Source organism: Plecotus auritus, assembly GCF_963455305.1.
Source record: "Plecotus auritus genome assembly, chromosome: 2".
NCBI classification, from domain to species: domain Eukaryota; kingdom Metazoa; phylum Chordata; class Mammalia; order Chiroptera; family Vespertilionidae; genus Plecotus; species Plecotus auritus.
The window spans coordinates 229,338,604-229,351,479 of record NC_137771.1 but is presented as its reverse complement, the minus strand read 5'-3'; the positions used below and the strand labels follow the sequence as shown (position 1 = coordinate 229,351,479).

Sequence of the window (12,876 nt, the reverse complement as noted above, 5' to 3'; positions counted from 1 at the left end):
TCGGGCTGGGGTCCGCGCTGCATGGCCCTGCCCTCCATCACGCCAGTCAGTCACACTCCCTCTCCCGGATGCCGCCATGGCTTCTTGAGCCCATCCTCACTGCTTGTCCTACAAACAACGTCTTCTCCCTCCCACCAGCAGGACACTGAGGACCCCTGCTTCGGCCTGGGTCCAGTCCGGAGGCAGGAACCACAGCTGGGGACGTGGGGACGGTTTAATGTAGAAATTACTGAATCGTGATACAACAGTCACTGTAAGATGTGAGGAAACTGCCCGGCTGGGGTTGCTCAGTGGTTGAGCATTGACCTATGAACCAGGAGGTCACGGTTCGATTCCCAATCAGGGCACAGGCCCGGGTTGCGGGCTCCATCCCCAGTGTGGGGCGTGCAGGAGGCAGCCAGTTCGTGATTCTCTCTCATCATGGATGTTTCTCTCTCTCCCTCTCCTTTCCTCTCTGAAATCAATAAAAATATATTTCTTAAAATCATATGAGGAGCCGAAACCAGTTTGGTGCAGTGGATAGAACGTCGGCCTGCAGACTCAAGGGTCCCGGGTTTGATTCCGGTCAAGGGCATGTACCTTGGTTGCGGGCACATCCCCAGTGGGAGGTGTGCAGGAGGCAGCTGATCGATGTTTCTCTCTCATCGATGTTTCTAGCTCTCTATCCCTCTCCCCTCCTCTCTGTAAAATATCAATAAAATATATTTTAAAAAAAATTATATGAGGAAACTTTAAATGCCCTAAGGATGGGGGAAAATCCTCGAGGAAGGAAAGCTTCGAAGGGGTGGCTCTGCGGAGAGCGGAGAAGTTGGCTGTGGGGTCAGCGGCTGAACACGCAGCAGGCAGCCCGTGTGTGGAGCAGACGGCGAGGAACAGTGGCTGGCTGAGCTACTTCCTAACCACCAGACCACGGAAAAGGCCCTCAGTTCATCAGCCCCTCCGTGTCTGCAACTGCCACATAGAAGTAACCGCGTGTTATTTAGAAGTCCGCCGAGGGCAGGACAGGGTGGAACGCCGATCTTGCTCTGCAGCGGAGACACAATCAGTTCACTTTCTCTTGTTTCCCAAGCATCCGCATTCCCAAACAAACAGCTTCTCAAACGGCTACACGTGCCCGTATCGATCTGTCCATCACACTCAACCTAGACGTCTAATAGTTACGTCCATGTTGCTGCGGGTGTGTGTGTGAGTGTGTGTGTGTGTGTGTGTGTGTGTGTGTGTGTGTGTGAGTGTGTGTGTGTGTGTGTGTGTGTGTGTCTTAATTAACATTCTTCATGCTGACTTTTCAAAAGCCACCCCCACGCCCTGGGCCAATGACCACCTGTGCGTGTGACTGTCCTCCCTGGCCTGGCCCGAGGCACGTCAAACAGGAACGTTTCTGTAAACACAGGATCAGGCCGAGGTCGCCAGGCTGGCTTCGCGGCTCCTCGAGAAGCCGGGAATCAGGGACGAGCGTTGACATGACAAGCACCGAAGTCACAGACACGCCTGCAGCCACGGGGAGAAGGTGCGCTGCCTTCCCAGGCCGGGGGGGCGGGAGGGGGGCAGCCACGGAGGCACAGCCGTCGCGGGGAGGCCTGAGCAGTGGCCGCGGAAAGCCGGCAGGGAGGAGCGGACCGTCGTCATTCCTCACAGCCTCCCCGTCCTGCTCTCGCGCCCCTCGGACCTCCCTCCCGGCACCCTAACCCCGAGAGCCAGGCCGCAGCCTCCCCGGTCCTCACTCCGGCACGTGTCACACTCAGCTGCGTCCTCCCCGCCTCTGACGCTGAACCCGATCTTCCCGTCTGGCACGGCACCCGGTGGCTTTTTAAACGAAACTTCACTCCTCAGAGCGGCTTTCCATCCCCAACCAAACGGAGCAGAAAGCGCCGAGGCGTCCACCCGCCGCTGCCCCCCCAGGCACAGCCCTCCCCGCCAGTAACGCCTGCCACCTGAGGGCCCGCCGGGGCCCTTTCGTGGGCACGTGTCCCCTCTTCCCGGCTACCCCGCCTCCTTCAGTGAGCTGCTGGGGTCTGCGGCCATGTTTCAAGTGGGTTGTTGCTTCTCTTACGGTTGAGTTGTGAGAGCGCTTTGCCTATTGCGTCCTTCCTGGGGTGTGTCTTTGGCCAATATTCCTCCCAGTGGGTGACTTGCCTTCTCGTTCTCTGGACGGTGTCGGTCACAGAGCAGACGTCCCTAAGGTGAACCGAGTCCAGCTGGCCCATCCCTTCTTTCCCGGGCCCTGTCTTTGGCTCAGTATCAATAAGTCATCGCCAAACAACATTCCCTAGGTTTCCTCCTATGCCGTCTCCTAGAAGGGTGGTAATTTCGCATTTTACATCTAGGTCTGCAATCCCTAATGCGTTAATTCTGTGAAGGGGGCAAGGTCTGTTTCCAAATCCCGTGTTTCTGTGGGTAGATGTCCACTTGTTCTTTTGCTTCTTTTTCCAAAGATCCGTTGACTATACTCGTGTGAATTCTATTTGGGCTCTCTAGTCAGCTTCACTGATCCATTTGTTTAGATGTTTTTCACCAGTACCACTCTGTCTCGATGACTGTAGTTTAAAGTAAGACCTGAAACCGGACAGTGCCAGTCCTCCAACTTCTGTTCCTCTCCTTCCATGTTGTGTTGGCTGTTTTCTGGCTCTTTGCCTCTCCATAGAACGTTTATAATCTTTCTGTCAACATTCAAAAAATAACTGGCTGGAGTTTCTGTGGGGATTGCTTTGACGCTCTAGGTAGAATAAGGAAGAAGAACTGACATCTAGACAATATGGAGTCTTGCTACCCATGAACGTGAAATAATTTATTTTGTTCATTTTTTAGTCCTTCATTTCTTTCACAGAGTTCTGTAGAATTCAGAATATCCTCGTGTGGATCTTGTACATATGTTTAGACCTATGTCCAAGTATTACATTTGGGGACTGCTATTGTACGTGGTATTATGCTTTAAATTTCAAATTCCGTGTGCTCTGTGTTGATATGTAGAAAAGCAAGGACTGTTATATAGTAACCTTATATACTGCAACCTTGCTATGATCTCTTATTAGTCCCAGGAGGATTTTTGTATATTTATTTGGGTTTTCTAGATAAACCATCATGCCATGTGGAAAAAGACAGTTGTTTTTTTTTTTGTTTTTTTTTTTCCTGTCAGTTAATTTGTTGTTGTCTTATTGCATCTCAAAGACTTCCGGAATGATGTTGAAAAGCAATAGATTAAGAGGGCATCCTTGCCTTTTCCTATCTTAGCAGAGATGTTTCTGGCTTCTCGCCACTAAATATGCTGTTAGCATCAGGGTTTTTGCAGAAATTCTTTATCAAATTGAGGAAGATTCTCTCTATTCCTAGTGACTGAAAGTTTTCATCATGAATGAGTTTTGGATTTTGTCAAATGCTTTTTCTGCATCTATTGAAATGATGGTGTAATTTTTCTTCTTTAGGCTATTGATATGATGGGCTGCATTAATCAGTCGATGAGGGTTGAACCAACCTTGCATAATTGGCACAAAGCCCACTTGGTTATGGCATATAATTCATTGTGTCTATTGTGGGATTCAAATTCCTAATATTTGGTTGAGAATTTCTACATCCACATTTATTTAAGGTATTGGTCTGCGCTGGTTCTGTTTCTTGCAGAGTCTTTACCTGGTGTTGGTATTAAGGTAATGATGACCTCATAAAGTGAGTTAGTAAGTATTCCTTTATTCTGTCTTCTGGAGGTATTTGTGGGACATTGGTATAACTTATTTCTTAATTTTTTTTTTTTTTGCAGAATTTACCATTGAATTCATCCTGGTTTGATGTTTTTTGTTTTGAAATATTATTATTGATTCAATTTCCTTAATAGATATAGTCCCATTAATATTTTATATTTCTTCTTGCAGCTTCGGTAGGCCATTTGATTTTTTTATAGCAAGTAACTGTTTATCAGTTATTATAAAAGTGTTTATAATTGTTTATTTATTTTATTTAGTTATTTATATGTCTGATTGCTACTTAAATTTTGTCTTACTCCCCCACTAGAATATGCCCTCTTTGAATACAAAAATAATCATTCTTATTCAACATTGCATTAAAGCACATCACAGAAATCAAAGAAGACATAAATATATGCGGAGCTATACCATGTTCGTGGATTGGAAAACTCAATATTGTTCAGATGTCTATTCTACCCAAATTGATCTATATTCAACTCAGTCCCAATTGAAATCCCAGCACGATATATTTACGGATGTTGACAAGCTAATTTTAATGTTTATATAGACACCAAAAACAACTAAAATAGCCAAAATGCTTTTGAAAAGGAGCATTAGCGTACTCACATTATTTAATATCAAGATTTATTAGAACCCTGAAGTAAACCACCCGTGCGGCATGGGTGAGAGAAGGGACACCTTTGGCAGGTGGAGGAATAAACAGACCCACGAAGGAGCTAAACAGTGGCTGCCTGACTTGGCGGATAGGACACAGTGCTAATCTCAGCAATGACTCCAGCCACAGAGACACAAATTCCATCCGTTTATTGAAAACTGTAATTTTTTCAAACTACAGAGTATTTATTCCCATGGACAATACATTGAATAGAAACTAGAGAATAGAAAAACCACAAATTGACATTTTGAACACAATGAGAATCAAATCTTCTGTCTTCGGGGTGCATAATGGACGCATTCATACTTCCTCAATAACAAACAAGAATTGGATGTAAATACAGGTGGCATCCAATCCTTACTTGATTGTGGAGATGACGAATGGGCAATATTTTTCAATATTATGTGAGAGGCGCAGGGGTGTTCTAGGGGGATGTTCTAGCAGCAAGAGGAATAGCATCGTCGGTAGCCACAGCCGTAGCCACAGCCATAGCCAGATCCATAGCCACAGCCAGATCCATAGCCAGAGCCGTAGCCAGATCCATAGCCACAGCCATAGCCAGATCCATAGCCAGATCCATAGCCACAGCCATAGCCACAGCCATATCTGGATCCATATCCACAGCCGTAGCCAGATCCGTAGCCACAGCCATAGCCAGATCCATAGCCAGATCCATAGCCACAGCCATAGCCACAGCCATATCTGGATCCATATCCACAGCCGTAGCCAGATCCATAGCCACAGCCGTAGCCAGAGCCGTAGCCACAGCCACAGCCACAGCGGCCACAGGAGCTCCCGTAGTAGTTACAACACATGATGCCTCGAGGGGGTCGGCGGTTCGTGGAGGAGCAGCTGGGGTTTCTGAGTCTGAGGACCAGCTCCTGCCCTGAGACCTTTATATCCCCGGGGTGGGCGGGGCGCCCGACAGGACGCCTGCGTGGCCTCATTAGCACAGCAATTGTCATTGTTAAAAAGCTCCTCATCCCCAGGACACATTTTTCAGGTGTGACGCCCAGGCTTTGGCCCAGCTGGTCATGGGAATTGTAACAAAACAGACACCATCCACACACTGAACGAGGAGAGCTCCCCGCTGCCCCGGGGGACACGTGACTGAAACATGTCTGTGGAATGTCATCACGCCGGTGCAGGCTCTCACGCCAGGCCAGGAGGCCCCCTGTGCATCCAGGGACACACGTGGGCACCGGGCGACGCACCGGGCCTCACCCCTCAGCACCCACGGGGAGGCGCCTGGGCCGGAGTGAGGCGCGCTCAGCAGGGCCCAGGGCAGGCATCCTCGGGTGACCCCACGCTCCAGAGGGGTGGAGCCCAGGAAGCAGGGCCCCTGCGGGGGGCGGGGGGCGGGCAGGACAGGCGAGGGACGAAGGTCTGAACTAGGGCAAAGCCGCGGCGCGTGCCACGCACCAGCAGGAAAGCAGCCTCGGTCCTGTCCAGGGAGCAGGGCGCCCTCTCAGTGAGCTTCCCAGAGCTTCTCGTAGAACACCTGCGGGGAAGCATGGCACCCCCACATCAGCTCGCCTCTGTCCCCCCGGCCGGTGCTTCAGAGCACAGTTTAGGCTGCAACTCACGGAAGATGCATCCCTCGCCCGCCAGCGGGGCTCGGTGGCTCAGTGGCTGAGCATCGACCTAGGAACCAGGAGGTCACGGTTCAATGCCAGTCAGGGCACAGGCCCGGGTCTCGGGCTCGCTCCCCAGTGTGGGGCGTGCAGGAGGCAGCTGAGCCATGATTCTCTCTCATCACGGATGTTTCTCTCTCTCTCCCTCTCCCTTCCTCTCTGAGATCAATAGAAAATATTTTCAGAAAAAGCAGCGTCCTCGAGATGCACAGCGTCTGGGTGTAACCGCCCTGTCCTGGCGCAGCGCCGGGCCCACCCCGACGGTGGCCCTGAGTGAGCTCCATCCGCTGCTGCCTCAGCCGGAGCCCCTCCGTCAGCGGCGAGGCAAGGCCAAGGCCTGTCTCTGTTTTCTGTGGATCCACAGAACGAGGCGCTCGCCAGCTGTCGAACGAGAGTCCGGGATGTGTTTCCACCTGTAAAAACGGCTGTTTTCTTGTAGAGGACATAATATAAGAAAAAGTGTTATTATTATTATTACCATCTCCCTCTATGGCTTTTGAGGCGCCTTCACACTGATTACTTCATCTGGTTCTTACAAAAACAATGTGGAGCCAGGAACCGAGTTCCTCACACACACACACACTGCAGTGAGGAGGCAGCGGCCAAGGACGGTCACGTCGTGCCCAAGAACGTGAGGGAGGGGGTCAGAGTTGAATTAACTCAGCTCCTACTCTGACGTGAAAGCGTGAAAGCGAGGGCAGAAGTCCAGGCATCGTTTTTCCCTTCAGTTTTTCAAATGCAAACATGCCCGTCATCGGACCACACACGTGCGCGTGTTTTGGAACGACTGCCTTGCACACGCGTCGCGTGGATTTCCTTTCTCTGTGGTCCTCGCTCTCGGAGTCAAACGCTGGTGTGACCTTCAAGCAGACAACTCGGCCCTCGCGGACCCTGCTCCGTAACCCTTCCCACGTGCCCAGGGCGGCATGCTGGCATTCTCTGCCCGCTGAGAATGAAGTCTTCTTTTTCAAAAAGATATTTTTATCTCATTGAGTTCAGAGAGAGAGAGAGAGAAACATCCATGAGGAGAGAGAATCATGGATCGGCTGCCTCCTGCACGCTCCACACCGGGGATCGAGCCCGCAACCCGGGCCTGTGCCCTGACCGGGAATCGAACCCTGACCTCCTGGTTCCTAGGACGACGCTCAACCGTTGAGCCACGCTGATCGGGCCTAAAATCTTCTGAACACCCTGAACGTGAATTCTAGAAACCACAGCATTTGAGTAAAAATAACTTTTCCAAACATCGCAGTTTTTAGTCATCATAGGCAAAAAGTGCTGTAGATCAGCCACTTCCATGACAAGATTAAATCCTCCAACTCCAGGCTTGCCTTCCAGTGATGATGGGCCCCTTTTTTACAGCCCTCTCCACTAAAATATTCACATTGGCTCACTCCTGCCGACTCCACGCCCCTCGCCACAGCTCACATCACCTGCTTTCTCCCCAAAACAGCTTCAGCGCGACGGTATTTCCTCGTCTCATTCCTTCGATGGCTTTCCTAGACGGTGACTGGCAGCAGGAGGTGGGTGTACAAGGACGCGCGAGGCCCTGCACCTGCAGGCGCCGTTCCTGGGCATGGACCGTGGCGTGAGAAATGCGTGTCTAGACCTGAGCTGAGCTCTGTGCCCTGGAAACACCCTCGGGAGAGCGCGTCTCCATGTCCCCGGGCTGTCCCTGCCCTCCTCCACTGGCTACGGGCAGACGCGTGCACTCCTGGCCTTGAGTTTCCTCCCCTCTCATTCCTGCAACCAGGATCCACTCTCACCACAGCCCCGCAGAGAAGCTCTTCCACCTAAACTCCCACACCTTCTGCCAGCGCCATCGCAGACTGTTCCAGCAATTAATTCCACAGTAACGTCAAAAGCAGGGCCCAAGCATCAGGAAATAAGCGACTCCGATAAAACCCACTCATTTCTTACCCAAAATAGATTGACGGGCACGATGCCACGTTAGCTGGTGTCCCAGCCTGTGTTAGAGCTGGTAGCTGTGGGGTACACGTATGACAGATGCTCAAAACACCGAACGTGGGTGTGTGCCTGTGATCTATTTACAGGAGAACTTGGACATCGACGGAGAACGGGCTGTAGTTTTCTGGCCGTGGGGCAATGTTACATATGGTTTTCTTCACTAACGCAACCGTCTTCCTCTCCTCCACACTGTGCTTGGGACATGACACATCCAAGTCTTCCTTTCCCTCAGCCTTCTCCAGAACCGTGCATACACACACAGAGAAGCACACGTGCACACACACAGAGACACGCATGCATGCACAGAGGCACATGTGCACACACAGACAGGTGCACGCACACACAGACATGCACACACACAGAGACACGCACACAGACATGTGCACAGACACACAGACACACGCACACACACAGACACACGCACACACACAGAGACACACGCACATACACAGACGCACGCACACACAGACGCACACACACAGATGCACGCACACAGAGACACGCGCACACAGAGACACGTGCACAGACACACACACAGACACACGCACACATACAGACGCACGCACACAGATGCACGCACGCACACAGACACACGCACACAGAGACACGTGCACAGACACGCACACACACAAAGACACACACACACAGACGCACACACAGACACACACACAGACACACGCACACACAGACGCACACACACACAGATGTGCGCACACACACAGACACGTGCACACACACACAGACACGCGCACACAGAGACACGTGCACAGACACACACACACACAGACACACGCACACACACAGACACACGCACACACACTCTTTCTGCGGTTACCGCCCCCTCTCCTTGTTCTTTAGCAGCCCTTTGCGTTGCCTCTGCTGAAAGTCTCGGAATTCTCTGACTAAGAGAGGCACACATTTCAGATTTCTAAAACATGCGGAATGGTGGATTGTGAAGGCTCTTTCCTGGATTATAAGTCACCTTACCCGTGCTTACATACACAATCGTCCTTGCTTTTTATAGCATGCCTTCCACGACAAGGAATATCAAACAATCAGCTAACTTTTCAAGGAGCTGTCTCTGTTAGCAGTCCCTTCCCGCGGTCCCCAGAGCACGCTCAGCCTCAGGTCTGACCCACGGATGTGCCGCTGGGGAACTGCCTGCCCTGGGAAGAAGTCCTGTGTCTTACCCCCTGGACCAACTGCACCTGCACGGGGCCTCCCCAGGGCTGGCTGAGGGGGGGCCTCCCCAGGGCTGGCTGGGGGCGGGGCCTCCCCAGAGCTGACTGTGGGGGGGCCTCCCCAGGGCTGGCTGGGGGCGGGGCCTCCCCAGGGCTGACTGGGGGCGGGGCCTCCCCAGAGCTGACTGTGGGGGGAACTCCCCAGAGCTGACTGGGGGGGGGGCCTCCCCAGGGCTGGCTGGGGGGGGGGCCTCCCCAGGGCTGGCTGTGGGGGGGCCTCCCCAGGGCTGACTGTGGGGGGAACTCCCCAGGGCTGATTGTGGGGGGGCTCCCCAGAGCTGACTGGGGGCGGGGCCTCCCCAGAGCTGACTGGGGGCGGGGCCTCCCCAGGGCTGGCTGAGGGGGGGCCTCCCCAGGGCTGGCTGGGGGCAGGGCCTCCCCAGAGCTGACTGTGGGGGGGCCTCCCCAGGGCTGGCTGGGGGCGGGGCCTCCCCAGGGCTGGCTGAGGGGGGGCCTCCCCAGGGCTGGCTGGGGGCGGGGCCTCCCCAGGGCTGGCTGAGGGGGGGCCTCCCCAGGGCTGACTGGGGGCGGGGCCTCCCCAGAGCTGACTGTGGGGGGAACTCCCCAGAGCTTGACTGGGGGGGGGGGCCTCCCCAGGGCTGGCTGGGGGGGGGGCCTCCCCAGGGCTGGCTGGGGGGGGGGCCTCCCCAGGGCTGGCTGTGGGGGGCCTCCCCAGGGCTGACTGTGGGGGGGCCTCCCCAGGGCTGACTGTGGGGGGAACTCCCCAGGGCTGATTGTGGGGGGGGGCTCCCCAGAGCTGACTGGGGGCGGGGCCTCCCCAGGGCTGACTGGGGGCGGGGCCTCCCCAGGGCTGGCTGAGGGGGGGCCTCCCCAGGGCTGATTGTGGGGGGGCCTCCCCAGGGCTGGCTGGGGGCGGGGCCTCCCCAGGGCTGGCTGAGGGCAGGGCCTCCCCAGGGCTGGCTGAGGGCAGGGCCTCCCCAGGGCTGGCTGGGGGCGGGGCCTCCCCAGGGCTGATTGTGGGGGAACTCCCCAGGGCTGATTGTGGGGGGAACTCCCCAGGGCTGATTGTGGGGGGACCTCCCCAGGGCTGATTGTGGGGGGGCCTCCCCAGGGCTGATTGTGGGGGGGCCTCCCCAGGGCTGACTGGGGGCAGGGCCTCCCCAGGGCTGACTGGGGGCAGGGCCTCCCCAGGACTGATTGTGGGGGGAACTCCCCAGGGCTGACTGTGGGGGGGCCTCCCCAGGGCTGACTGGGGGCAGGGCCTCCCCAGGGCTGACTGTGGGGGGCCTCCCCAGGGCTGGCTGAGGGGGGGCTTCCCCAGGGCTGACTGTGGGGGGGCCTCCCCAGGGCTGACTGTGGGGGGGCCTCCCCAGGGCTGACTGTGGGGGGGCCTCCCCAGGGCTGACTGTGGGGGGCCTCCCCAGGGCTGGCTGGGGACTGGGGGCAGGGAACCATTCTGTGGGGTCTCCTAGCCCAGGGACCTCAGGGCTGGACTCTGTGCGGTGACCCTGCCAGGAGGTGCCACGGTGGCACATTGATCACCATTGGCTGAACCTGAGTCTGAAAAGGCCGCATCTGTGGGCCTGAGTGTTAGAGTCCGGAGGGTCCACGAGAAAAGGACACGCATGTCACAACCCAGCAAAGCGCCCTGGCTGCTGTGGCTCAGTGGATAGAGTGTCCGCCTGCGGACTGAAGGGTCCCGGGTCAGGGTTAGAGTCGGGGCACAGGCCCGGGTTGCCGACTCGATCCCCCGTGGGGGGGCGTGCAGGAGGCAGCTGGTCAATGATTCTATTTCATCATTGATGTTTCTCCCTTCCTCTTTGAAATAAATAAAAATATGTTTTAAAAATTTTTTAATTAAAAAGAAAAAAACACACCAACAAAGCAATGGGCTCTCCCACTCCGACAGCCACCCAGATGCGCCAGTCTCATTCCTCCAGCGGCCCGTCGAGGCGGCAGGCCAGGCTCGCCCACCAAGGAGAGAACACAGCTCCACCTGCACCTGCTCAGAACCTAGAGGTTCCTCTTTGCCTCTTACACGTGTTACTGTCCCTTCTGGTTGTTCTTGACAACAGGCACCAGCTCATTGTCCCACCTTCCAACACCCCCTGCGGGACATCGCTCACACCCCAGCCTTCCTCTCCTCCCCATTCATCTGGTTTATTCCCTCCAGAGCAAGAAAGAGGTCGTCTGCGTTTATCTTAATTATCTTTACAGCTGCGTTTCTGTCTTCACCTGATTTCACATAAACACTCTGAGAAGACAGCCTGTCATCTTCCTGCTTTGTCCTCAGTGTACAGTATGTGGCCCTTTCCAAAGCATGTGTCCATCGGGTGACAAATCAATTCCATCTACCTCCATACATGCAAACAAACAAATATAACTGCGCTCCCCCCGCCCCCGAATGCCGACGGTATAATGGAGTGTTTTTCTTCTAATGCGTCTTTTCTTTCACGCTCTACCCGTCAGGCGTAACATCTCTGTCTGCTTCTGCTTCCTCAGAAACCCTGGAAGCTGTCTGCCTCCCATTTCTCCTTTAAATGCCCTGGCCATATCTCTCTCTCTCTCTCTGGGACTTGACGTGGCTCCTCCTAAGGACGTATCGTTTTGGTTTTTCTTTCCCTTCCAGGTCCGTCGTAGACACAGGGGGTTCCAGCCCCGTTCTGAAATGGTGTGATTTGAGCTTGTGTGTGTGTGAGTGCCCGAGATTGTGAGCCATCGGAAACAGGCGGAGACGTCGTTACTTGTGCTTCGGGTACAAGACGAAAAGGCTTGTATTGCATCAAGGGAGAACCCACCGTTGAGGTCAGACACGTTAGCCCCGTTTCCATGATCGCCCATAACGTTTCAAAAAGGAGGAACTCACAAGCCAGTACACACAGATTTCTTAGAACCCAAAAAAAAAATCACATTTTTATTAAAGTGTTGATTTGCAAAACTGCAGGATGTTCGTATCATCAACACCATCACAGCAGAGACCAGAGATGAAGGAGTGAAGGATAATGTTCGGAAACCAGTCAGATGGTAACCACGGGCCGCGGACGCAGACGCGGACGCAGACGAGGGCAGTTGGAGGTCAGGGCCTCAGTCACGCATGAGATTTCTCAGATGCAGAAAACGCGAGGGTGGGTGCTGAGTCACGCTCACTTGAGGGGGTCATTTCAGAAGCACGGGAGGACTGGATAGCGGTGCTCTACCAGCAAGAAGAGTAGCATCTTCTGTAGCACAATGGCCTGTAGCCCCAGTAGCCACAGCCAGAGCCGTAGCCACAGCCAGAGCCAGAGCCACAGCCGTAGCCTCTTCCATAGCCACAGCCATAGCCACAGCCATAGCCAGATCCATAGCCACAGCCATAGCCAGATCCATAGCCACAGCCGTAACCAGATCCATAGCCACAGCCGTAGCCAGATCCATAGCCACAGCCGTAGCCAGATCCATAGCCACAGCCGTAGCCACAGGAGTTGCCATAGTAACTGCCACACATGTTGTCAGGAGGAGGGAGCTCGGCTGTGCTTCGGGAGGTGGCTCTGGGGGGGTGTGAGCCTCCCACCTGCCCTGGGCCCTTATATACTGTCAGGAGCTGGCACGCGTGCCATTCCTCCCTGACTTAGCCAACAAGCATTCAGACAACTACATGCTACGTGCCAGTCACCGCTGGCAGTTAAGCACGCGTTGCTTGGGATGAGCTCATTATTTCGGAGACGGGTTTTATTAAAGAGCAT

The 12,876-nt window shown here is 54.4% G+C and overlaps 2 protein-coding genes across 2 annotated transcripts; both read right to left on the bottom strand.

The window, feature by feature from the left end:
- Positions 1-4,787: 4,787 nt before the first annotated feature.
- Positions 4,788-5,165, bottom strand: LOC308240697 (uncharacterized protein; the record flags this gene model as incomplete). The annotated part of the gene is made up of 1 exon (XM_080654034.1): positions 4,788-5,165. The coding sequence occupies one exon, from the start codon at positions 5,163-5,165 to the stop codon at positions 4,788-4,790; it is 378 nt and encodes a 125-aa protein (XP_080510160.1).
- Positions 5,166-12,347: 7,182 nt separating this feature from the next.
- LOC308241351 (uncharacterized protein) lies at positions 12,348-12,638 on the bottom strand (the record flags this gene model as incomplete). The annotated part of the gene is made up of 1 exon (XM_080654732.1): positions 12,348-12,638. The coding sequence occupies one exon, from the start codon at positions 12,636-12,638 to the stop codon at positions 12,348-12,350; it is 291 nt and encodes a 96-aa protein (XP_080510858.1).
- Positions 12,639-12,876: the final 238 nt, after the last annotated feature.